General features: G+C 47.9%; 1 protein-coding gene across 1 annotated transcript; it reads left to right on the top strand.

Annotated features, from left to right (window-relative positions):
- The first annotated feature begins 1,226 nt into the window (after window positions 1-1,226).
- On the top strand, window positions 1,227-8,929 carry LOC128772484 (membrane primary amine oxidase-like). The gene is made up of 4 exons (XM_053892926.1): window positions 1,227-2,959; window positions 6,786-7,071; window positions 7,778-7,907; window positions 8,151-8,929. Exons 1-4 carry the CDS (start codon window positions 1,369-1,371, stop codon window positions 8,424-8,426), a joined length of 2,283 nt encoding a protein of 760 aa, XP_053748901.1. The 5' UTR covers window positions 1,227-1,368; the 3' UTR covers window positions 8,427-8,929.
- Window positions 8,930-22,941: the final 14,012 nt, after the last annotated feature.

The following is a 22,941-nucleotide window of genomic DNA, read 5'->3' as shown; positions in this document are numbered from 1 at the left end:
ACCTGTTGGGATGAGCACTGGATGCTGTATCGAAACCAATTTGACAATAAATTTCACATTAAAAAAAAAAACATGTGCCACACAAAACTTCCCTATCTTACCTCTTCTGCCCCCATTTTGTCCCCACCTCATACCAAACTCACCGACCTTTTGGCCATTCCCTGCCCATGCTGAGCTGTTTCGAGTTTCTCTACCTTTGTACCTTCTGTTTCCTTTGACTGACATGTTTTTCCCCTTCTCTGCCCAGAGAACGCATTCTTCCCGCAAGGTCAGTCTCATGTCTGTTTCTGGGGAAATCTTCCTGGGCAGGTCCATGTTGGGAAGGATTCTCCTCTAGGTTCATGAGGCAAGCATCTCCCCTCCCTGGAACCTTCGGTCTCTCCTTGTTCCTCTCAGGACCTGACTGCCCAGGTGACGGTGGCCTCTTGCACATCACCTGGCAGAGAATGGAGGTGGCTTTGCTCTCTGCCTCTGCAACATTTTGGAGGAAGGTTTCCTGGAATTGAGGGCGATGGGTTGCCAAGGTAACTCCACAGCCAGTGTTCCAAGTCCCCTGACCTCTGACCTGGCCCGTCAGTCCTGCTCAAAGGGGAGACGGGGATCTCTGTTACACTGTGCACCTGCTCCCTGCCCCCACTTCTGACTGGTTGCACACCCTGTGTACCCCACCTCCAGTGATTTAGGGTGCTTGGAGCCTCCACAATGTTGATCTGGTTCAGCCCTTCACCACCCCCAGCTCCTCCCAGGTGCTTTATGTTCTTAGCATTACTCCCATGCCTGCCCATAGGGTTCTGGTTGATAGCTGGTGGGGAGCAGGAGAGAGTGATGAGAAGCAGAGCCTGGAGGGAAGAGGGGAATCTGGCTGGAGCGGTCTGGGCAGGTGAATTTCCATTGCAGCCTTATAGCCAGGAGAAGGGTTCCATCTGGAGGGTGGAGGGAGAGCCCAAGGACAGTCCCTTTCTGTCCCCTTTACTTCCTCTTGCTTCTACCTGTGTTATCTCCAAAACCTACCCTTCCCCCCCACTTGGTTCCCCAGCCTTGACCCTAAGTGTTTGATTTGGAACAAGAGGACAGAGGCTTACATGGGCTACTTAAAGTCCAGTTTCCTACCTCAGCCCCACCTCCCAAGCTTGGCCTGACCTCTGGCCCCCTCCAGCTTCACCCCCACCCCCACCCACCCATCTGCCCTTGGCTGCTTATCTTCAATGTGTCCATCATGCCTCTTGCCCAACAGCTCTGCTCAGAGACCAGGAACCTCCAGAGACTCAAAGAGGCATCCTGCTCCCAAGTCCTGTCTGTCTTTTATCTTTCTATTTCCCATTTTGCGTTCTGATTCAGGAGCCTAAGGACAGTCCAGGAGATTTACCTATGGCTATCTTCATTATTTTGTCCCTGTGTAGTGTTCTGGTGACTGGCATGGGTAATGGTGGGAGTGAAAAGGGATTGGAGAGGGAATATGAACCTGGCCAGCCTCCCCGCTGCCCCTCTGTCTCCCCCAGTGCCCAGCTCCGGACACCCCCCAGCCAGAGCCAGCTGTTTGCAGACCTGAGCCCAGAGGAGCTGACGGCTGTGATGAGCTTCCTGACCCAGCAGCTGGGGCCAGGCCTGGTGGACGCAGCCCAGGCCCGCCCCTCGGACAACTGCGTCTTCTCGGTGGAGCTGCAGCTGCCCCCCAAGGCTGCTGCCCTGGCCCACCTGGACAGGGGGAGTCCCCCGCCCGCCCGGGAGGCACTGGCCATCGTCTTCTTTGGCGGACAACCCCAGCCCAACGTGAGTGAGCTGGTGGTGGGGCCGCTGCCGCACCCCTCCTACCTGCGGGATGTGACGGTGGAGCGTCACGGGGGCCCCCTGCCCTATCACCGACGCCCCGTGCTGATGCGAGAGTACCAGGACATAGACCAGCTGATCTTCGACAGAGAGCTGCCCCAGGCTGCTGGTCTCCTCCACCACTGCTGCTTCTATAAACGCCAAGGACGGAACCTGGTGGCGATGAACACGGCCCCCCGTGGTATGCAGTCAGGGGACCGGGCCACCTGGTTTGGCCTCTACTACAACATCTCAGGGGCTGGGTTTTTCCTGCACCCCTTGGGGTTGGAGCTGCTGGTAGACCACAGGGCTCTGGAGCCTGCCCACTGGACCATCCAGAAGGTGTTCTTTCAAGGCCGCTACTATGAGAGTTTGGCCCAGCTGGAAGACCAGTTTGAGGCCGGCCTGGTGAATGTGGTGCTGATCCCAGACAACGGCACAGGTGGGTCCTGGTCCTTGAAGTCCCAGGTGCCTCGGGGTCCGAGTCCTCCTCTGCAGTTCCACCCCCAGGGCCCCCGCTTCAGTGTCCAGGGGAGTCAAGTGGCCTCCTCATTGTGGACTTTCTCCTTTGGCCTTGGAGCTTTCAGTGGCCCAAGGATCTTTGACATCCGCTTCCGGGGAGAACGACTAGCTTATGAGATCAGTCTCCAGGAGGCCTTGGCCATCTATGGTGGAAATTCTCCCTCTGCTCTTCGAAGCCGGTACACAGATGGTGGATTTGGCTTGGGTCACTTCTCTTCAACCCTGACCCGGGGGGTGGACTGCCCCTACCTGGCCACCTACGTGGACTGGCACTTCCTTCTGGAGTCCCAAGCCCCTAAGACAATCCGTGATGCCATTTGTGTGTTTGAACAGAACCAGGGCCTCCCCTTGAGGCGACACCACTCAGATATCTACTCCCACTATTTTGGGGGCCTTGCAGAGACAGTGCTGGTCCTCAGATCTGTCTCAACCATGCTCAACTATGACTATGTGTGGGATATGGTCTTCCACGCCAATGGGGCCATAGAGGTCCGACTCCATGCCACCGGCTACATCAGCTCAGCATTTCTCTTTGGTGCTGCCCGAAGTTACGGGAACCAGGTTGGGGAGCACACACTGGGCACCGTCCATACCCACAGCGCCCACTTCAAGGTGGATCTGGATGTAGCAGGTAAGATATTCCAGCGGAAACAAGGATTCCAGAAGAGGGGGCTGAGGTCTCCATGCCTAGCTTTAAAAATTGTCACTGAAACATGAAAAATATAAAAGTGTATGAAATAAACGTGAAAGTCATTGGATTCCTGAGAGATTTTCACCCTTAGCAGATCATTCTTCCATACTTAAAAAAAAAAAATTGGGGCGCCTGGGTGGCTCAGTCGGTTAAGCGTCCGACTTCAGCTCAGGTCATGATCTCGCGGTCCGTGAGTTCGAGCCCCGCGTCGGGCTCTGGGCTGATGGCCTAGAGCCTGGAGCCTGCTTCCGATTCTGTGTCTCCCTCTCTCTCTGCCCCCTCCCCGTTCATGCTCTGTCTCTCTCTGTCTCAAAAATAAATAAAAATTAAAAAAAATTCTTCCATATTTTAAAATGTTGCATCTGCAATATTTAATTAATTATAACATTTATGATATTGTATACTATCTACAAATAGGATATATTGATATAAATATTTAAAGTTTTTATTACCAAATTTGGGTCATAATGTACATATATTTTGCCACATCTGTTTTTTCACATAACAGCATATCACTCATGTAAGCAACAAATATTTACTGAACATATTTGTGCCAAGCACGGCATTAATGCAATTTAACAAAAGAAACAACATCCTTGCTCTTAAGAGGCTTGCATTCTAATGGGGGAGTGGAGAGCGTGTGCAGCACCTTGAAAAATACGTGTGATAGAAACATTTTTATGCTTAACTGCTCTATACATCGGTTTACACAAATGTAAAAATGGTATAACAGTACATTCTTAGTAAGACTGTTTGAGGATTAATGATGAGTACTTTAAAACACTGTCTCTTAAAAAAAAACTTATCCATGCATTCATTCATTTAAGTAATCCTTTTACCCAACATGGGACTCGAACTCACAACCCTGAGATCGAGAGTCACATGCTCTTCTGACAGACCCAGCAAGGCGCCTCCAAAACACTTTATCTTTTGAAATAATTTTAGACTTAAGAAAAGTTGCAAACTTCGTCCAGTTCCCATATACCCTTCACCCAGCTCCTTACATGTTAACATCTTACATAACCACCATATGGCCATCAAACCAGGAAATTAACATTATTACAATACTATTAACTAAACTACAGACCTTATTAGGGTTTCATTTGTTCTTCCACTAATTTTCTTTTTCTGTTCCAGGATCTAACGCAGGATCCTGTACTGCATTTACACGACTTATCTCCTTAGTTTCCTCCAATCCGTGACAGTTTCTTAGGCTTTTCTTGTCTTTCATGACCTTCACACTAGGGAAAATATTGGTCATTATTTTGCATGATATCTCTCAAAGTGGGGTTCTCTGTTATTTTCTCATGGTTAGATTGAGACCGTACTTTTTGTTTTGCAAGAAAACAAGAGAAATGACATTATGCCCTTCTCAGTCCATCATATCAAGAGATATAGTGACGTTGACCTCAAGCACTTAGTTAAGATGGTGTCTTCTAGCTTTCTCCATTGTAAAAGTTAATATTTTTCCATTTCCTGCTAATAAATATCTTGGGGCAATTACTTTGATGCCATGTGAATATCCTATTTTTTTTTTCTTCTCAAATTCTTGCCCACTAATTTTTAGCATCTATTGGTGGACTTTTTTTTATGCCACAATTATTACTGCAGTGTTACCCTACTGGTCATTTCAAATTGTTTTCCTTATTCTTTATTCATTTATTAATTAGAATTCTTCATAAGGAAGGGCTATCCTCCTTTTACATTTATTTATATATGTAATTATTCACAACTGCATGGATTCATGGATATTTATTTTAGTCTAAGGGTTATAACCCAGTACTATCATTTATCTTGTTCCTTGAACTGTTCCAGTTTTGGCCATTGGGAGATGCTTCAGGTTGGTTCCTGTGTTCTTTTGATGTGCCTCCAACCTTTTTTGAGCACTTCTTTACTTTCTGGCACAAGATGTTCGAATTTTTTTTAACGCTTATTTTTTTTTATTTTGAGAGAGAGAGATAAAAAGTGAGCAGAAGAGGGACAGAGAGAGAAGGAGAGAATCCCAAGCAGGCTCCGCACTGTGTGGAGCCTGACGCGGGGCTCGAACTCATGAACTGTGAGATCGTGACCTGAGCCGAAAATCAAGAGTCAGATGCTTAACTGACTAAGCCACCCAGGTGCCCCACAAGATGTTTGAATTTGATCTTGTATTTTCCCTGCTCCCGCCCTGGAATCAACCACTTCTCCAAGGTGTTCTGGTTCCTTCTAATTGGAAGATACTGTTTAGAAACCAAGAGCTGGGTACCCAGAGTGCTCATTGTCACTGGGATGTCATTGCTTTTAGGATCGCTCATTGGACTTAGCTAGAAAATATAGGTATGTATTCTGCCCGACACACACACCTCTCTTTAGCTCTGCTCCTAAGCAATATCTCTTCAAGCACTTTGAACGGTGCCTGACGCATAGTGAGGAGTATTAGCCATTGTTGCTGCTGTTGTCCTCCACATGAGCCCGTGTGGATGTACCAGAAAGAACTCTTGGCCTTTTTATTTTTTTTTATTTTTTTTAATGTTTATTTATTATTGAGAGACAGAGAGAGACAGAGCATGAGCATGGGAGGGGCAGAGAGGGGGAGACATGGAATCTGAGGCAGGCTCCAGGTTCTGTGCACAGAGCCTGATGTGGGGCTCGAACTCAGAAATCATGAGATCATGACCTGAGCTGAAGTCGGATGCTTAACCAACTGAGCCACCCAGGCGCCCCTCTTGGCCTTTAATTATCACCTATGGGTAGAAATCCTGGGGTGTGGACTAGGGGCAGTGACTCCACAAAAGGAAACCGAGAGTATGCTTCATCAGTCTCTGCTGTCCTCTGGTCCTTGGAAGGTATGGAGGGAGTTTCGGCATGTTTTGGTTTACTGCTCTTTGGTCCCAGATCACTTAAGTTGACTCCTAATATGGGACCTAGTTAGATTCTAATAAAATCATTCAAAATTCCCAGAGTTCAGGGAACAGACTGTGCACTTGGCCCTGCTCTTAATTCCTTGCCAAGCCTCAAATAATAAGAAATACCCCCAAGCTCCAGCAGCATTGGGCCCGGGGTCTGCTTTTCCTTCCCTCTGGCCAGCATTTCTGCCGTCCATGTGTGGTGGGGCCATTCTATGTCGCTTTCCTCTGTGTGCTGCTGTGTGGACGATACAGAGCCAGAGTAAGACAGGGGTCCCCAGCACTACCATGATACTAACCGCATGCTCTTGATGACAAACTAGAGCACATTCTTTAAATCTCTAAGCCTCAGTTGTCCCATCTATACAATGGGGACAATTGTGGTTCCTCCTTCATAAGGTTGTAGTCCAAGTAAAGCACCAGTGCCCTGCCTGTGCAGAGCTCCTCGAGGAGGAGGTACAGCTATTTTTATGTTAATGGCAAGGTAGTTCTGGTGATGCTATAGGGCTTTAGACATGAGGCGTAGACCCTTTCCTTGGGTCAGGAAGAATCTGACTCCTGCACATTGCCGGCCAGGCTGCTCCAACCTCAGGGAAACCATCCTCCCTGGCAGGTCCCCAGCAGGAGAAGGTCAGTAGAGATCCAGTCACAAGGCACCTGGGATTATTACCAGAGACGACATCAGTCAGGACCTTCTCCAAATCTCTGGATAGGAGATATCTTGGGGAGAGGGAAGGGGAGCAGGGGGCACACCCAGTTCTGGGTTTCTCTTTGGCCCCACTCTGAAGCAGTGAGTGGAGGGGAGGGGACAGAGTCCAGAGGGGACAGGGCAGCTGCGTGACCAGCCCTCCCTCCCACCCACCTCCACCCCACCCCGGCAGGACTGGAGAACTGGGTCTGGGCTGAGGACACGTCCTATGTCCCCACGGCGGTACCCTGGAGCCCCGAGCACCAGATGCAGAGGCTGCAGGTGACCCGGAAGCTGCTGGAGACTGAGGAGCAGGCCGCCTTCCCCCTGGGAGGCACCCCACCCCGCTACGTGTACCTGGCCAGCAACCACAGCAACAAGTGGGGTCACCCGCGGGGCTACCGCATCCAGATGCTCAGCTTTGCTGGGGAGCCGCTGCCCCAGAACAGCTCCATGGAGAGAGCCTTCAGCTGGGGAAGGTGAGTGGCAGGGTGTTAGCGGCTGGAGGAGGTGGACTATAAGAAGGGCCCCAAGTTGCTCAGAAGCCACTTGCCCCCACCTCCCACAGGTGTGCATGCACATACACAATCATGCACACACACACATTCCCGCAGCCACGATCTTAGTGGTATTCAAGATGCAGCCTGCTGGACGGAGGGATCAATGGAGAGTTATGTGCCAACTCGAGTATAATGAAATGTTGAAGGTGGGTTCTAGGTCATGGGTATGTGGGTGTTCACTACGCCATTCTTTCAACTTTTCTGTACGTTAAAAATGTTCACAATAAAAATTGGAGGAAAAAACAGCATGAGAAGAGCACAGATCTGAGGGAATATGCCCTAAAACCCAGGCAGGTGACACGCTGAAACTGACTTAAGATCGGAATCAGGTCATGTCTGCACACATGCATCCAGGGCACAGGCTCAGATCTGGACGGATGCACAAGGATGACATTCCTATCTGAGATCTGAACAACGGGTCAGTTGATGTTTGAAATACGAGACACTGGACACACTCAGGAAGTCTCGGGACAGAAAGAAAGAGAACAAGTGGAGACAGAATAATAAAGAGGCTCGACGCTGTGAGACCTTTGTGCTCACTTCCTCTTTGTGCTCCCTCTCTAGTGTCATTTCGGGCAGTAGGACAGGCTGATGACCTTGTGCGTCTAATCCAAATCTCCGGTAGGTACCAGCTGGCCGTGACCCGGCGGAAGGAAGAGGAGCCCAGCAGCACCAGCGTCTACAATCTGAATGACCCTTGGACTCCCACTGTGGACTTCACTGACTTCATCAACAACGAGACCATTGCAGGGCAGGTCAGCTGAGAGGATGGAGGGGGAGGCTCGATGGGGGGGTGAGGGAAGCAGGGATGAGCTACTTCATCCTCTCCCAAGCCAGATTCCTTCGGGGTCTTTAGAACCCACTAAAGAAAAAAGCTTTGTGATTTCACGTTTTTCCTGGGCTAGTGAGCTGAATCCGTACACACAGGGCTACTGGAGGAGGCAGGCATGTCCTTCGCAAAGCCAGGCCTCAGGATCATCTTTCTTCTCCCCTGCCAGGACTTGGTGGCCTGGGTGACAGCTGGTTTCCTGCACATCCCACATGCAGAAGACATTCCCAACACGGTGACTGTGGGGAACGGTGTGGGCTTCTTCCTCCGACCCTACAACTTCTTTGACCAGGACCCTTCCTTCGATTCTCCTGATTCCGTCTATTTCCGGGGGGACCAGGATGCTGGGGCCTGCGAGGTCAATCCCATGGCCTGCCTCCCCCAGGCTGCTGCCTGTGCCCCAGACCTCCCTGCCTTCTCCCACGGGGGCTTCTCTCACAGCTAGGGGGGTCCCTGGGATGGGGAATGTGGCCAGGGGCTCCAGGGCCAGGGTGTGTGGGGAGGGGAACAGTGGGCACTGGGCCAGGCAGCCTGGTACCCTCTTTTCTCCCAAGACCCCTCTGTATGGCCCTCCCTGACACCCCCTCCCTGCTGGGAGCATCCTGAGCCTGTGATGCCTGACCCTGGGGGAGGGGCAGAGACACAACTCAGCTTTGTTGGCCCCAGACCTGCTGGGTTCCTGTCCCAGAGAGAGTGGCCAGCCGAAGCCTGGACTGATGGTCAAGCTTTTCCCAGAAGATTTGTGTTTCTTCTAACAATTTTTTAATCTTTGTTTTGTTTTGTTTTTTAAGTAGGCTCCACGCCCAATGTGGGGCTCGAACTCACAACCCTAAGATCAAGTCACATGCTCTACCAACTGAGCCAGCCAGGTGCCCTTCATCTTATTTTTTGTAACAAGATTTTTTTTAACGATTCACATGTCATTAAATCCACCCTGTCAATATGTAAGATTGAGTGGGTTTTGGTATATTTACAAAGTGTGCAACCATCACCCCTATCCAATTCTAGAGCATTTTCATCATCCGAAAAAGAAACCTCAGGCCCGTTAGCAGTTGCTCCCTGTTTCCCTCCAACCCCTTCCCGGCTCTAGGCAACCACTAGTGTTTCTGTCACTATAGATTTGTTTATAATCTGGACATTTCATATATAAACAGGTTCACACTGTATGTGGTCTTTTGTGCTCCTTTCAAGCGGCATCTTGCTTTTGAGGTACATCCATTTTGTAGCTTGTGTCATGGCTGAATGCGATTCCACTGGACAGACCACATTTTGTTCATCCACTCTTCCACTGATGTACATTTGGGTGGTTTCCACTTTATGGGTAAAGCTGCAGTGGGGGCGCCTTGGTGGCTCAGTTGGTCAAGCCTCCGACTTCGGCTCAGGTCATGATCTCGCGGTTTGTGAGTTCGAGCCCCGCATCGGGCTCTGTGCGCACAGCTCAGAGCCTGGAGCCTGCTTCGGATTCTGTGTCTCCCTCTCTGTCTCTATCCCTCCCGTTCGCGTTCTGTCTCCCTCTCTCTCTCTCTCTCTCTCTCAAAAATAAACAAACATTAAAATAAACAAACTAGTAAATAAAAGTTTATTTTAAAAAGCTGCTGTGAACATTCTCATACAAGCTCTTGTGAGGACATGTGTTTTCATTTCTCTTCAGTACATACATACCTGGGCATGGAATTGCTGGGTCGTATAGAAACCCTGTCCCTAACCTTTTGAGGAACCGCAGGCTGGTTTCCAAAGTGGCTGTATCATTACTTTTCCTTTCCTTTTCTTCTTCTTCTTTTTTTCTATTGTGCCAAAACATACATAACCTAAAATTTACAAATTGCCCAAATTTAAACATACAGTTCGGTGTCACTAAGTACATTCAGAAGCTTGCTGGGGCCTCCCCAGCTCCTCCTCTGCCCTTGGGCCTTGAATTTGAAGATGAGGCCTCTATGGACCACCTGTTCTTTCAAGTACCAGGGCAGGGTCCCCACTAGGCCCGTGTCCTAGAAGCCAGGAAGGCGCTTTTCCGTCGTCATGTTCCCTTGTTCTTGCACATTCCTTCTCCTCCCTTTGTTCCCCCTCTTCCTCCTTCCCCTCCTCTTGCTACTTCAGCTTCTACTCCCTGCTATTTCCCTCTTCTCACTATCAGAACAAAAATGCTCCTCCTGTCATCTGTCTACACTGCCAAATGTTCTTCTGAGCTCTTGCCATGTACGTAACCATGTGGAATGTGCTTTTGAGAGGGGGCAGGATGGTCAAGTGACAGCAGCAGTTCAGGAGGTTTTGTGGGTGGAATGGTGAAAGGCCATCTGTTCCCAGGGCCTATGAGTGACAGTGGCCTCTATTACTGTGCAGCAGCCAACATGAATGACCAAAATGTCACCAAAGGTAGGAACCAAAAAGCATCAGGAGCTTGGCCCCCAGGCCAGGAGCTGTCTGGTCAGGGGAGGGCATGCCAATGAGCCAGGGGTGCCCCAGTGAGGACTGGCCCGGCCTGGTCTGGCAGTAGCCTCCAGAACCTCCCATCCCCACCGGCCTTCCCGACGTGTGGACTATGGATGGGCATAAATAAGAACTGGAACATTTTCCAGAAAAGAGTATGGGGGCAGGAGTAAGGTGGGGAAGAGGTAGGGCTCAAAGACCAAGCTTTCTCAGGTGCTTCCAGACCAGAGAAACTATGTGTTATGTGGTGTCTACACCTCTGCTTCTACAGCTTGCCTACTTCTCTCAGTCTCTTTTCTAGAAAAGGGGGTTGTCGAGTCAGGAGGAGAGGGGGTTCCTTCCCCAGGAGGAAGCCCAAACCACTGACCCAGCCCTCAGGGAAGGCAGGCTGGGGCAAGAGGGCAACTGAGGGCACAGAAATTTGGGTCCTGCTCAGCTTGTGACCAGAGAGAAATGGCAAACCCAGAGCTCAGACACCACGGAAATCTTGTGGTTCCCTCAACAGCTGCCTACACTCTCAGGCTCAACCAGGTGAGCTGGAAAGGAACTAAGTTCTGGAAAAGGGGCCTCCATACAAAGACTAAAAGCCATGGGAGCCAATGAGGGGAACAACAGCAAGAGAAATGTAACATGAATTAGATCTGTCTCTCAGCCCACTGGTAGACACCTGAAACACGCAGAGCGTGACCTTGCTCAGGGAACTCATGGCTGCCTTACTGCCTTACTGCCTTAATGTTTTGGTTTTATTAAAGACTAAAAGTAACCTTATCTTAGCAGTAGCTAGCCCCTTAAGGTCCTGAAAGCCTTACTTTCAAATTCTTTAGAGACTTACGCTACCCCTAACCCTCACTAACTTAGAAGTATATAATCAGTCACTCCTCACAACCCCCATGCAGCTTTTTCTGCCCAAAGGTCCTGTCTCCATGCTTCAATAAAATCACCTTTTTGCACCAAAGATGTCTCCAGAATTTTCTTAGCCTCTTGCTCAAGAACCCCATTAAGAGCCACACTCTCAGTTCGAGAACAGCAACAGGGTATCGTGAAAAGTGCTCAGATGCGGAAGGGGTTAAGGCAGAGCTGGTTAAGGTAGTTGCCGATGCTTCCTTCCATTTGTTTCTAGGCTCAGTGATTTAGTGTCTCTTTATTCTTTCAGCCCAGATAATATCCTGTTTCGACTTTCTTGTGTTTTCTTATGTGAAGAAATTTGGACCAAGACGGGTATAGATGCTCTCATCTTCCCTTCCCTCATGGCCAAGCAAATGTGGTGGAGGGAGCCAGGGATGCTTCTCTTGGCTGTTCCACCTCTGCTTCTTCACATGCAGGGATGGGGGAGGGGACATGTGTTCCCCAGGCTGAAGTCTGTGTGAGGGGCCCTGCTACTGTGGCTCACCTGCTAACCGGTGAGTGTGTGATGGGGCTCCCCACTGGGGTCAGGGGGGACAATTGGAGCCACTACAAAAGAGTGTGTGCACAGGGAACTCTCAGGAAAAGCCTCGAGGCAGCCCCGTTGCATAGCCCTACTGGGAACACACCCTTCCAGCCACAAGAAAATAAAACAACCAGACACTGAGGAATGTAGCCCAGAGAGATCTAAAGGGCGAGAGTAGCAAAGGTATAGGAGGAACCCAGTGAGGGGAGAGAACTTTGGGAATGTGGGCCCTCTGGTGACCCTCCGGCCTACAGACCCCACTAAAAGGACCTCGACCACTGTCACACACACAAATACACATTATCCATGTGAGCTGACCTCTTAGTGGCACCTGCTTCATGTCCCCACTCCAACACTTGGCCTGTGGCCAATGGCTGGCCATGTGTGCTCCACTCAGGCTCTGCGGGTGGGTATCTGCAGGTTCAGTAGAATTCTTCCTCCCCACATCTAAATCGGTTATGAGGCTTATATTCTAGACACCTGTCCTTGGCATGTTTCTCATACTCTGCAACCTTATGTCTGTGGGCCAGAATATGATGGGGAAACTCCCCCTTTCTTAAGGACCCTCAAGGAAAGTGATATCTCAGTCTTTCCTGCTTCTCCCATTGAAATGAAGCCAGTATGGTGGAGACTACCACGGGTGAGCTTATTTCCATCTGTTGCCTCATAACAACCTTGAGAAGCAGATATTATTATTCCCATTTTACAGATGAGAAAACTAATATTCAAAGAGATTAGGTAACTTGCCCCCAAGTCATCTGGCTAGTAAGCTGTGGGGCTGGGATTGAACCCAGGTCTTCATGGAATTATACCTGGCTGTTTTCTCCTGCATCGCTGCTCTTCACTGGCAGGCAGGTGATGCTTGAGAATCATTGTTGAATTTGGCACCTGATGCATGGTAAATGACCCTCTAAGAGCAAGATCAACACTCAATGGACCAGAGCAGAAATATGCACAGTTGCCTTAAAAAGCAAAGTTTCTTGACCTTAACTGTGTATTAAATCATTGGCGGAACTTGTAAAACTCCACATACCCAGGCTGTACCTCAAACCAATAAAATCAGAATTTCTGAGAATGAGGCTCAGCTATTAGCAGCTTTTAAATCCCCCCTGGTGATTCTAACATATATCCAAAGTTGAGAAAACCCTGAGACAGTAGTTCAGTTCCAAGTCTGCCAGAGGAGCCTTGATATATAAAAATATAGAAAGAATGTATCTAAGATATATAAATAATGTGTTCATTGGAAGGCACAGAAGGCACAGAGTCTGTCCTGGCAGGACAATCCGACCATGTCTAGAACAGAGGACCCAGCCCAAGGCCAGTCCAACCCTGGAGGCACAGTAGCCACTTGGATGGAGGCGCAAGTCCCTGCAAACCCATCTCATGACCAACTGCTGATTCTGATTCACAGCTCCTCGGGCTAGCTTCCCACCACACCTTGGTCATGGGAAGAAAACAGGCAAGTCAATTATACCTCTTGTGTAAATGAACTAATTGGTATTCTGATAAAAATTGCTTTTGCCTTGACAGTTACTATAAATGAAGATTAGCCTGTAGGTGTTACTTTGGTAAAGTTAGATCTTCCCGGAAAGATGAACCGCACCCCTCTTGGTGATCTGGTGAATCCGGTTTCTGATTTAGTTTCCTCCCTTGAATTGTGGTGAATTCACCAAAGAACCAGGGTGTCCTGGAGACATCAGCCAGACTCTCTCAATACAACCCACCCAGCCTTGCCTGGACTTCACTTCTAACTTCCAGAGCAGAAATTCACTGTAAGCAAATCCCCACCTTCCTTCCCTTCTCCTCCTATAGTTTTCCTTCTGCCAACTGATGCTTATAAATCTTTGGAGCTCCTCACTCTCTGCCAGGTATATCAGTTTCAGCACCTCTTGCCATCATGGTGTCCTGCACTCCAGATGGCCCAACTGTGTGTGCTTCCCCACTCCATTCCCATCCATTCACACCTCTGCCCATGCACTCCCTCCTGCCTTCCTCTGGTTCCTCCCTCTTCTGCCTTCCTCCCTTCTTCCTCTGGTGATGCTTATTCATCCTCTAAAACCCAACTCAAATACCACCCCCTGAGCAAACCTAGTTGGTTTGTTGTCCCTGGTGTCTCAGTATGTTGGACAGAACCCTATAGAAGAGGTTCATGCACTGGATTCTAGTTCATTATCTACACATATCTTCCCTTCACTCCCCATCCAAGAGACTGAGCTCTCTGGGGCAAGAACCATGTCTTGTTGGCCCCGTTGGCCTGGTGCTCAGCATGGTGTCATGCCCATTATGGGTGCTTAAATACATCTTTGTTGCAATCTGAGCAAACAATAACTGTTGGTATATTCAAGTAATTCTTGGTCTTGTAAAAAGCCATTTCGTATCCAATTTTTCCTTTGACTAACTCAGAAAGAAAGGTCTAAGGAAGCCCAAAGATTCTGAGTCTTTGGAGAAAATCACCCTGGCTGTACAGGTTAAGCCAGGACATGGGTCCAAAGGGCGATACTGACACGCTGAACCTGAGCATTCCCTCGCCAGATGAGACCTCCACCACAGGAATCAACAACCTAACAAAGGTCGCAGGAACAGAGAAGATGGGACAGAAGGGTTTCTGCGTAGGTGTACATTGGCAGGTCTGGAAATCAATTCCCCACCCTGGGATTTCCCTGAAACACACAGGAGAGGCTCAGAGCCTGGAATAGACCCAAAGGAGCATGGGGTGAGAGGGTTAGAGGCAGACACTGAGCATTGGACCCCAAAATGCCATAGAATTTGGCATGCATGTGGGGAAGGGTGTTTCTGAGGCAGCAACTCCATGAGTTCATGTTTTCCTCATTCTGCAACACGGTATAATGGTTTTATAGGGGGCTTCTGGCGCCAGATTGCTGGGGTTTAGATCTGGTAATTTTTACACCTTGGGCAACTTATTTGACATCTCTGTACCTCAATTTCCTCACCTGTAAGATGGGGACAGTAATAAAATCTACCTCAGAATTCTTATGAGGAGTAAATGAATTAATCCATGTAATTTTCCAAAACTAGTTCTTGACGTATAGTAAATGCTCAATGAATACTAGCTAGTATTTAATAGTTTATTAACGAGCACCTGCTGGGTGTTTCTGTTACTGCATAACAAACCACCCTGAAACTTAATGGCTTAAAACAACAAACCATTTTATTTGTTCAGTTTTCCATAGGTCAGCCATCAGGGCTGGGCTCATTTGGGAAGTTCTTTTGCTGGAGTCACCAGGGATCACTCACAAGGCTGCAGATATCCAGCAGATGGACTGGTGCCAGATGGTCTAAGACGGCCTCACTCACATGTCTGATGGCTGGGGCTGGCTTTCAGGTCACTCACAGCAATGAGTCTCCACAGACCAGCCTTGACTTCTCCCCTCTGCGGTCCAGGGTTCCCACTGCAACCCAAAAAGGACAAATCCTAGTGAACGAATACTTTTCAAGCCTCTGCTTGCATTACATTTGCTAAGGTCCCATTGGCCAAGGCACAAGATCAAGCTCAGATTCAAAGGTTGGAGATAAAAAGTTCACATCTTGATAGGAAGAGAGGCAAAGTCACAACACAAAAAGGCATATGTCAATGATGGGAAAACCCATCACAGCCACCTACACAGGCTACCATACTGATATCAGATCTACAAGTAGAGCTCAGTTCTGAAAGCTGGAAGAGATGTTTTCTTGGTCCTCAGGGCTCAAGATAGCAGGAAAAATGTTGAGACATATGCGAAACAACGGTAATGCAAGGTTTGAACAAGATTAGTGCCCCAAGATAGAACAGTAAAGTGCTAAGGGAGTTCAGTCAGTGTGATCCTTTGTATCTGAGGAAGGGTGCACATCAGTGGGTTGAGAAGGCTTTATTAGCTTGGCCTTGAACATGGTTAGAATCTGGACACCTGGAGATGGGGAAAATTGTACTCCAGGTAGAGGGAAGTGCAAATTTAGGAAACCCAAGGTTCCTCTGGGGAATCCAAACCATTTGATATATAACTGGAACAAGGGATCCATGAAGGAGAGATTGGAGATATAAGGCTAGAAAGATAACCTGGTCTGATTGTGAGTCAGCTTGAATTTGAACTTCACTCTGGAGGCAATGGGGAGCCACTGGAGATTTTTCAGGTGACAGGTGAGAAGAATTGTGTTGTAAGAAGGCTCTTTTACCAGTAGTGTATCAGATGGCTTGGGCTGGGAGTGGGAAAGGGAGTAGATCATTAGGTAAGGGAGGGGCTAACAGGTCTAGGCAGGGAGATTGACAAGGAGCAGCAAGAGTGGAAAATATATGGTCAGAACCCAATGAGGCAGCCTCAAGGATGACCCAAAGGTCGCCAGGCTCAGTGCCTGGAGGATGGCAGGAGAAGAGGAGGTACACAAGCAAAGCAAGAAAGTCTGGAGGAGGAACAGGTCTGGAAGGAACCCGTGGATTTGGGGAATGTATGGGACATCCAGGTGGTGTCCAAGAAGGGCCCAACATCATGCTATGGCAGGAGGAAGAGGAGAAAGGAAAGAAGAGCTTGCTGGAGTCGCACTGAACACAGAGCGGGTGAATGTTTCAAGGTGGCCGTCAGAAGTGTCAGTGAGACGGTCATGGTGACTTCCCAGTAGAGCAGAGGAGACTGACATTGCACGGGGTTGAGGAGTGAGCAACAGGCTTCCTGCTCTCCGGAATTCAAGGTTGGAGAGATCCCCTGGACTTACGTGACCCCAGTGCCACCCTCCTTCAAACCTTCTAAAGTGAAGGAAATCTTTAAAATCCTAAAAATAAAACAAACACTGTCTTTCCCTTTCATCCTAGAGGAGGGAGGCACGCAAGAGTCTTCCTGCCTTTCTCCCTGTCTCCTGCCTGCTGGCCAGAGATCGGGTGCTGTCAGGACTCGTGTCCAAGGAGACAGGCGTTGGCGGGACAGACGGCTGTTTATTTCCTAGCAGAGCCCTGCTGTGTTTTCATAGCTCAGAATAGTTCCTTGTCCCTCTCCAGGCCTGGGGGGCGGGGAAACCTCACTGTTTGTTTTCAGGACAATTCTGGGCCTCACCTCTTCCTCTTTCTCTGCACTGTGGTCCTCATTTGGGAATTCTCAGAGGGGGGTAAGGTGTGGGTTAAGAAGGTCCAAGACTACTGATTTCCTAATTATCTCCCCCCGGCTAGGCTCCGGAAGAGGGAAGGCCTAATAACTGACTTACAACATGGTGTTTCTGTTGGGATAAAAATTCTGCAGCCATTAAGAAAGAGTTGATTAGAGGACTACCGGGTGGAGCTGGGAGAGAAAAAGAAGGGGGGGGGAGGGAACAGGGGGAGGGGATGGCCCCCTCCTCCAACCTACATCTGGGCTGGATGCCAGCATCCGTGCAGGGAGCTTGCTGCCACTGGAGATCCCCTGGGGTTTCTCAGTGCTCATCAGGTCTCGGCTGGGCTCCGGCAGCCCTGGTGTCTGGAAGGTGCCCAGAGGTGGGTGTAAGAACTGCCTTCACTGAATACTCCTTTGAACTCTGAAATTCTAAAAACTATGTGACTACATTACTTTTTTTTTTTTTTAAGTCATCTCTACACCCAGTGTGGGACTTGAACTCACTACCCTGAGATCAAGAGTCACACGCTCCATCGACCAAGCGTGCCAGGCGCCCCGTGACTACATTACTTTTGAAAATATTTTAATTAAAAAGATATGAATACATTTATCTTTTCCTTCTGGCAGTAATCAATCATTTACTTCTGTTAGATTATTAAAAGTCAGGCACCGCCTCACTGGAGTCACTTTCAAAGGAGCACCTAAGACTCAGAATGTTAACGCTGAGTGTTATTACTTAATTGTTGACAAAAGTAAAACCCAGACAACTCTAGCGACTCAGTCAAGGTCACACAGCTCTTTAATCTTCCTTTGTAATCTTTTCTTTTCCTTTTAAATCTTAGTGGTAGCAGGGCGGGGGGTGGGGGGGGGTGGGGGGGTGGGGGGGGTGGGGGGGGGTGGGGGGGGGGGGCAGTCTCCTGGGCTGCCTGCTGGAGGCCTGAGGGTGTTTCTGAAAATCTTCTAAGGAAAACCAAGACCCTCCTTCTGCCCCGCACCCCCTCACCTCACTCCACTTCCCACCAGGCTGAGCCCTGGCTGCGACCTGACTTGGTTTCCCTCCCCTCCTTCTTTCCTTGGTCCCCTGGATTCTTTTAAAGAATCCAGTGAGTGGAAGCAAGGAGGGACAGCTGTTTGAGGCTGGATTCTCAGCTTGAGTCACATTTCCCGTCTCTCCTCAGACAGCCCCTCTTTGCTTCTGAGCTACGGACCAGAACAAAGGGGAAGATGAGCTTTTTGCAAAAAGTTCTGACCAGTGTTTTGGAGGCTTACTTCCCTTGCCTCTGGTGTGCACCATCAAAAAAGTTTAACCCCTGGTGGGGGAGGATTGCATTTGACAGCAGGAACTGTCCTGAACGTTCATGTGATCTGGCAGGGCCAAAGGGTTGAAGAAGAGTGAGAGAAATGTCTACCACCCGGCGGTGAGGGGGCTGGTTGACCATTTGTGGAAACAGGATATTCTCTGGAAGAAGCAACAGCTCCTTTGGGGAGGACGGTTAAGCAAGATGGGGGCAGGCAAAAGATAGGAATCTGTGATTCCTGCAAAAGTTCTGATGATTCATCATATGTTAGTAGAAGACAGACCTTGGGGTGGCAGGAGAAAGGTAGTGAGAGGGGAGTTCTTAACTGTTTACAAAGAAGCAAATGCCCTCCGGTGTTTTTCTGTGGACAAAATGTCCAGCCCATCCTGAGACATGAACCATGCTCCCCCAGCCTGGTCAATCAATGCACAGTTCAAGGTCCTGAAGCTGAACTTTCTCACCAAGCCAGAGATAAGTCAGCCATTTTCACTGGTTGACAATGATTAATCCATATCTCCCTTTACCTGTTTTTCCCAACATGTTTTTGTAAAAAATGAACTGGGTCACTCGCTTAAAAGGTGACAGCAGTCAATCCAGCCAGTGTCTACTGTCTACCCATAAACACCTACCCCCAGTGATCACTTGGTAGGAGGGGGGGGGAACCCACCCAAAAAACAAATAAAGAAATTAGAAAAAAATAATAAAGCTCTATCTTGTACAGTTTGGCCCATTACCCTTCAGAGAAGTCTACCCCGCTCAAAGCTGCAGATCAAAGCTGGGTTTTGCATCCCTGCTACAGTGTGTAGACAAGACCCTCGCTAGTGATACAAGGTAAAGGCATCTCCTTCCTCAACAGAGCCCGGAGCCCCGACCAGAATACAGGACTTGGCTGGAAGTGAAGTCAGAATTTCTTTTTGGTAAGAAATGCAGTTTTTGGATGAGGTGTGTGGTGAATTCTGGCTCCTTTTCCTCTTTACTTTCCTGTCGGCTAATAAACTTGTTTGAGTGAATGAGTCAACCTTGTTCTTGGAGAAGAAGGTGCCAGGACACTGGAAGCAGCTGTGCTTTTTTAGTAGCAAACCAGACTGTACTTTCTGGCCCCTTTCCTTCATGTTCTTCCCAAACCAAGATCTCCAAGCCTCTGAGTTTCTGTTTGTGGAGAAAGTGCCTGAGGAGTGCCCGGCTAGTATACCTGTCAAAAAAGGGCCTCTATAATTTTCCATTTTCATTGCTTCCCAGACTCAGCTGGTCATTTCCCCAGAAGGCTTAGTAAGTCTTGAGTCATCTCCACTGAAGACAAAATAATAAGGACTCTGAATCCACTGAGGACTCAGCTTTGGTTTAAGGATCCCCCAACTGACATAGCTGTTGAATACCTGACCTCTCTGCCCCACTACATTGTCAAGGTCCCCCGAGAACACAGGGGATTTGACTCTGGATCCTCAGAGAGCCAGGCAAGGTGCTTTACTCAGGAAATGTTTGTTTAGTTAAACTGGGAAGCTTCTTGAAGAAGCTGACAGGAGGTAGGGGAAATGATGGAACCCTGCCTCTGGGAGACAGGTCTTCAAATGAGTGGATCCTCACCCAAATCTCTAGCAACTCAAATGCTTTCTCCACAATATTCACCTCAAATATCCACAAGTCCTTTGAGGATCTGAGAACTCTACAATGTCTCTCTTCAGTCAGCTTTCTAGCTGACAGATTTCTAGCTCAGGTCTTTTGGGGCCTCATTTTTTCCTGCACATGATACAAATTTGCCAGAGGCAGCAGGAAGGAGCTGGAGGGTGGAAAGATAAACACTAGCAAATGGTCTTATGATGTACACAATTGCTCTGACCAAGAGGGTCCCCCTCCCTGGCAGGCAGCCTGCCAGAAGGCTGCCCCGTGTGCCCAGAAGGGGGTACCAGCTCCATCTTGACTCTTTATCAGCACGAACATTCTCTCTGTGGTTCCTCCAGAAGGTAAGGCTGTCCACTGGCTCCCCATCTGCTGAACACATGATGGAACTCCACTCGACTCAGAGTCTCTGGCTCTTAGCAACCCTGTGTAGACCCAGACAGTGGCCTTTGAGTGTTTGGTCAGAGGAGCTGCCCTATTCACCCTCGAATCACCTCAGATCATAAAAACTCCAGGGATCATCACAATAGTTACTCAATACTTTTGAGGAAGGCTTATCTGAGTAGAAGGAAGGGGCCATCTCTTCTGATGGGGCCTACTGTCTGTGGCCTCACAGTCCTGACAATGCATAATGCTCTCCTCCACAATACTTCCAAGTACATGCCCAACTGCATTGCCCCCACAGTCACCACGACCACCATCACCAGCTCTCTAGGCTGGAGGTGGCAGGGTAGGGTTGCTTGGACCAGCAAATACAATGTGGTCAAGGGCAGTTGGAGTTGGCTTGAGCTGGGTGGGAGACCAGGGGAGGTGGGGATGAAACTCCAGATCATACCTCCTGGATGATGTTTTAATCATTTCCAGTATGGAATGTTGTCAACCTTTGCTACAGACTCATTGGCTCTGAGTTTCTTTTCCTTGTCCCCGACCCACCCCTTACAAGGCTTGTACTTGCTGAAGGGAAATCCAAGCAAGTTTTGAAAAGCTTTATTCCCAGTAGCTCTAATCCTTGAAAATGTCAGTCTGTCACCTGATTCAGCCCCTGCTCCATTCAGAGTTTTAGGTGACCCAAGTGTGTGAGGTTTTGATCTGTGCATTGCTACACAATGATTTCTGCTCATGCAGGTGAGCAGGTAGCATTGTTTCTCATAACTTGGTACTTGTTACTTTTATTTATTCTTTGTCTATATCCAGGACTATAACAAAATTGTATTGACTTCCTGGTGACTATTTTATGCATATATAATATAAATAAAATAAATATATAATATATATAATATATAGATATTTATAATCTCCAACTACAAATGAAAGAAAGCTCAAAATACAGAATCCCCTAAGGAAGATGCAGATTAAAACCATAATAAAATATCACTTTACAGGGGGGCCTGGCTGGCTCAGTCAGAGGAGCATCTGACTCTTGATATTGGGGTTGTGAGTTCAAGCCCCACACTGGGTGTAGAGATTACTTAATAAGTAAATACTTTAAAAAAGATATCAGTGTGGCCAACTAATCTTTGACAAAGCAGGAAAGAAGATCCAATGGATTAAAGACAGTCTCTTCAGCAAATGGCGTTGGGAAAACTGGACAGCAACAGGCAGAAGAATGAACCTGGACCACTTTCTTACAGGATACATAAAAATAAACTCAAAAGGGATAAGATCTAAATGTAAGCCATCAAAATCCTAGAGGGGAAAGCAGACAAAAACCTCTTTGACCTTGCCCGCAGCAACTTACTACTAAACTTGTCTCCAGAGGCAAGGGAAACAAAAGCAAAAATGAACTCGTCAAGATAAAAACTTCTGCACAGCAAAGGAAACAATCAGCAAAACTAAAAGGCAACCGACAGGATGGGAGAAGATATTTGCAAACGACATATCAGATAAAGGGCTAGTATCCAAAATCTATAAAGAACTTATCAAACTCAACACCCAAAAAACAAATAATCCGGTGAAGAGATGGGCAAAAGACATGAATAGACACTTTCCCAAAGAAGACATCCAGATGGCCAACTGACACATGAGAAAATGCTCAACATCACTCATCATCAGAGAAATACAAATCAAAACCACAATGAGATACCACTTCACATCAGTCAGAATGGCTGAAATTTACAATTCAGGCAATGACAGATGCTGGTGAGGATGTGGAAAAAGAGGAACCCTTTTGCACTGCTGGTGGGAATGCAAACTGGTGCAGCCACTCTGAAAAACAGGATGGAGGTTCCTTAAAAAAATTAAAAGTAGAACTACCCTACGATCCAACAATTGCACTACTAGATATTTATCCAAAGGATACACATGTGCTGTTTCAAAGGGGCAAATATCATGACTTCACTCATATGTGGAATTTAAGATACAAAACAAATGAACAGAAGGGAAAGGAAGCAAAAATAATATAAAAACAGGGAGGCGTACAAAACGTAAGAGACTCTTAAATATAGAGAAAAAACTGAGGGTTGCTGGAGGGGTTGTGGCTGGGGGGTGGGCTAAATGGGCAAGGGGTATTAAGGAGGCTACTTGTTGGGATGAGCACTGGGTGTTATATGTAGGGGATGAATCACTGGATTCTACTCCTGAAATCATTATTGCACTATATGCTAATTTGGGCGTAAATTTTAAAATATAATAATTAATTAATTAATTAAAAAAATCACCTTGCACCTGTCAGAATGGCTAAAACAACAACAACAACAACAACATCAACAAGAAATAACAAGTTTTGGCAAGGATGTGATGAAGAAGGAATTCTCATGCACTGTCGATGAGAATAAATGCAGCCACTGTGGAAAACAGTATGGAGGTTCCTCAAAAAATTAAAAATAGAAATACCATATGACCCAATAATTCCACTACTGAGCATTTACCCAAAGAAAGCAAAAACACTGGTTCAAAAAAGACATACACATCCGTATGCTTTTTGCAGCATTATTTACAATAGCCAAGATATGGAAGCAAACCAACTATCTATCAATAGATAAATGGATAAAGAAGACACACATGCACACATACACACTCACACACACACACACACACACACACACACACACAGAAATATTACTCAGCCATAAAAAAGGATGAGATCTTGTCATTGATGACAATGCAGATGGACCTAGA

This window comes from Panthera pardus, unplaced genomic scaffold (genome assembly GCF_024362965.1).
Source record: "Panthera pardus isolate Hobbes unplaced genomic scaffold, ASM2436296v1 HiC_scaffold_3, whole genome shotgun sequence".
Lineage (NCBI taxonomy): Eukaryota > Metazoa > Chordata > Mammalia > Carnivora > Felidae > Panthera > Panthera pardus.
Note: the sequence above shows the minus strand (reverse complement) of the source record. Positions and strands in the feature narration are given on the sequence as shown.

What these genes read in the sequence shown, in the direction of transcription:
- LOC128772484 (XM_053892926.1), top strand. Translation starts at nt 1,369, where the DNA reads ATGGCTATCTTCATTATTTTGTCCCTGTGTAGTGTTCTGGTGACTGGC. An exon ending in GGTGGATCTGGATGTAGCAG is followed by an intron (nt 2,960 to 6,785) that starts GTAAGATATTCC and finishes CCACCCCGGCAG; the next exon opens with GACTGGAGAACTGGGTCTGG. An exon ending in AGAGCCTTCAGCTGGGGAAG is followed by an intron (nt 7,072 to 7,777) that starts GTGAGTGGCAGG and finishes AATCTCCGGTAG; the next exon opens with GTACCAGCTGGCCGTGACCC.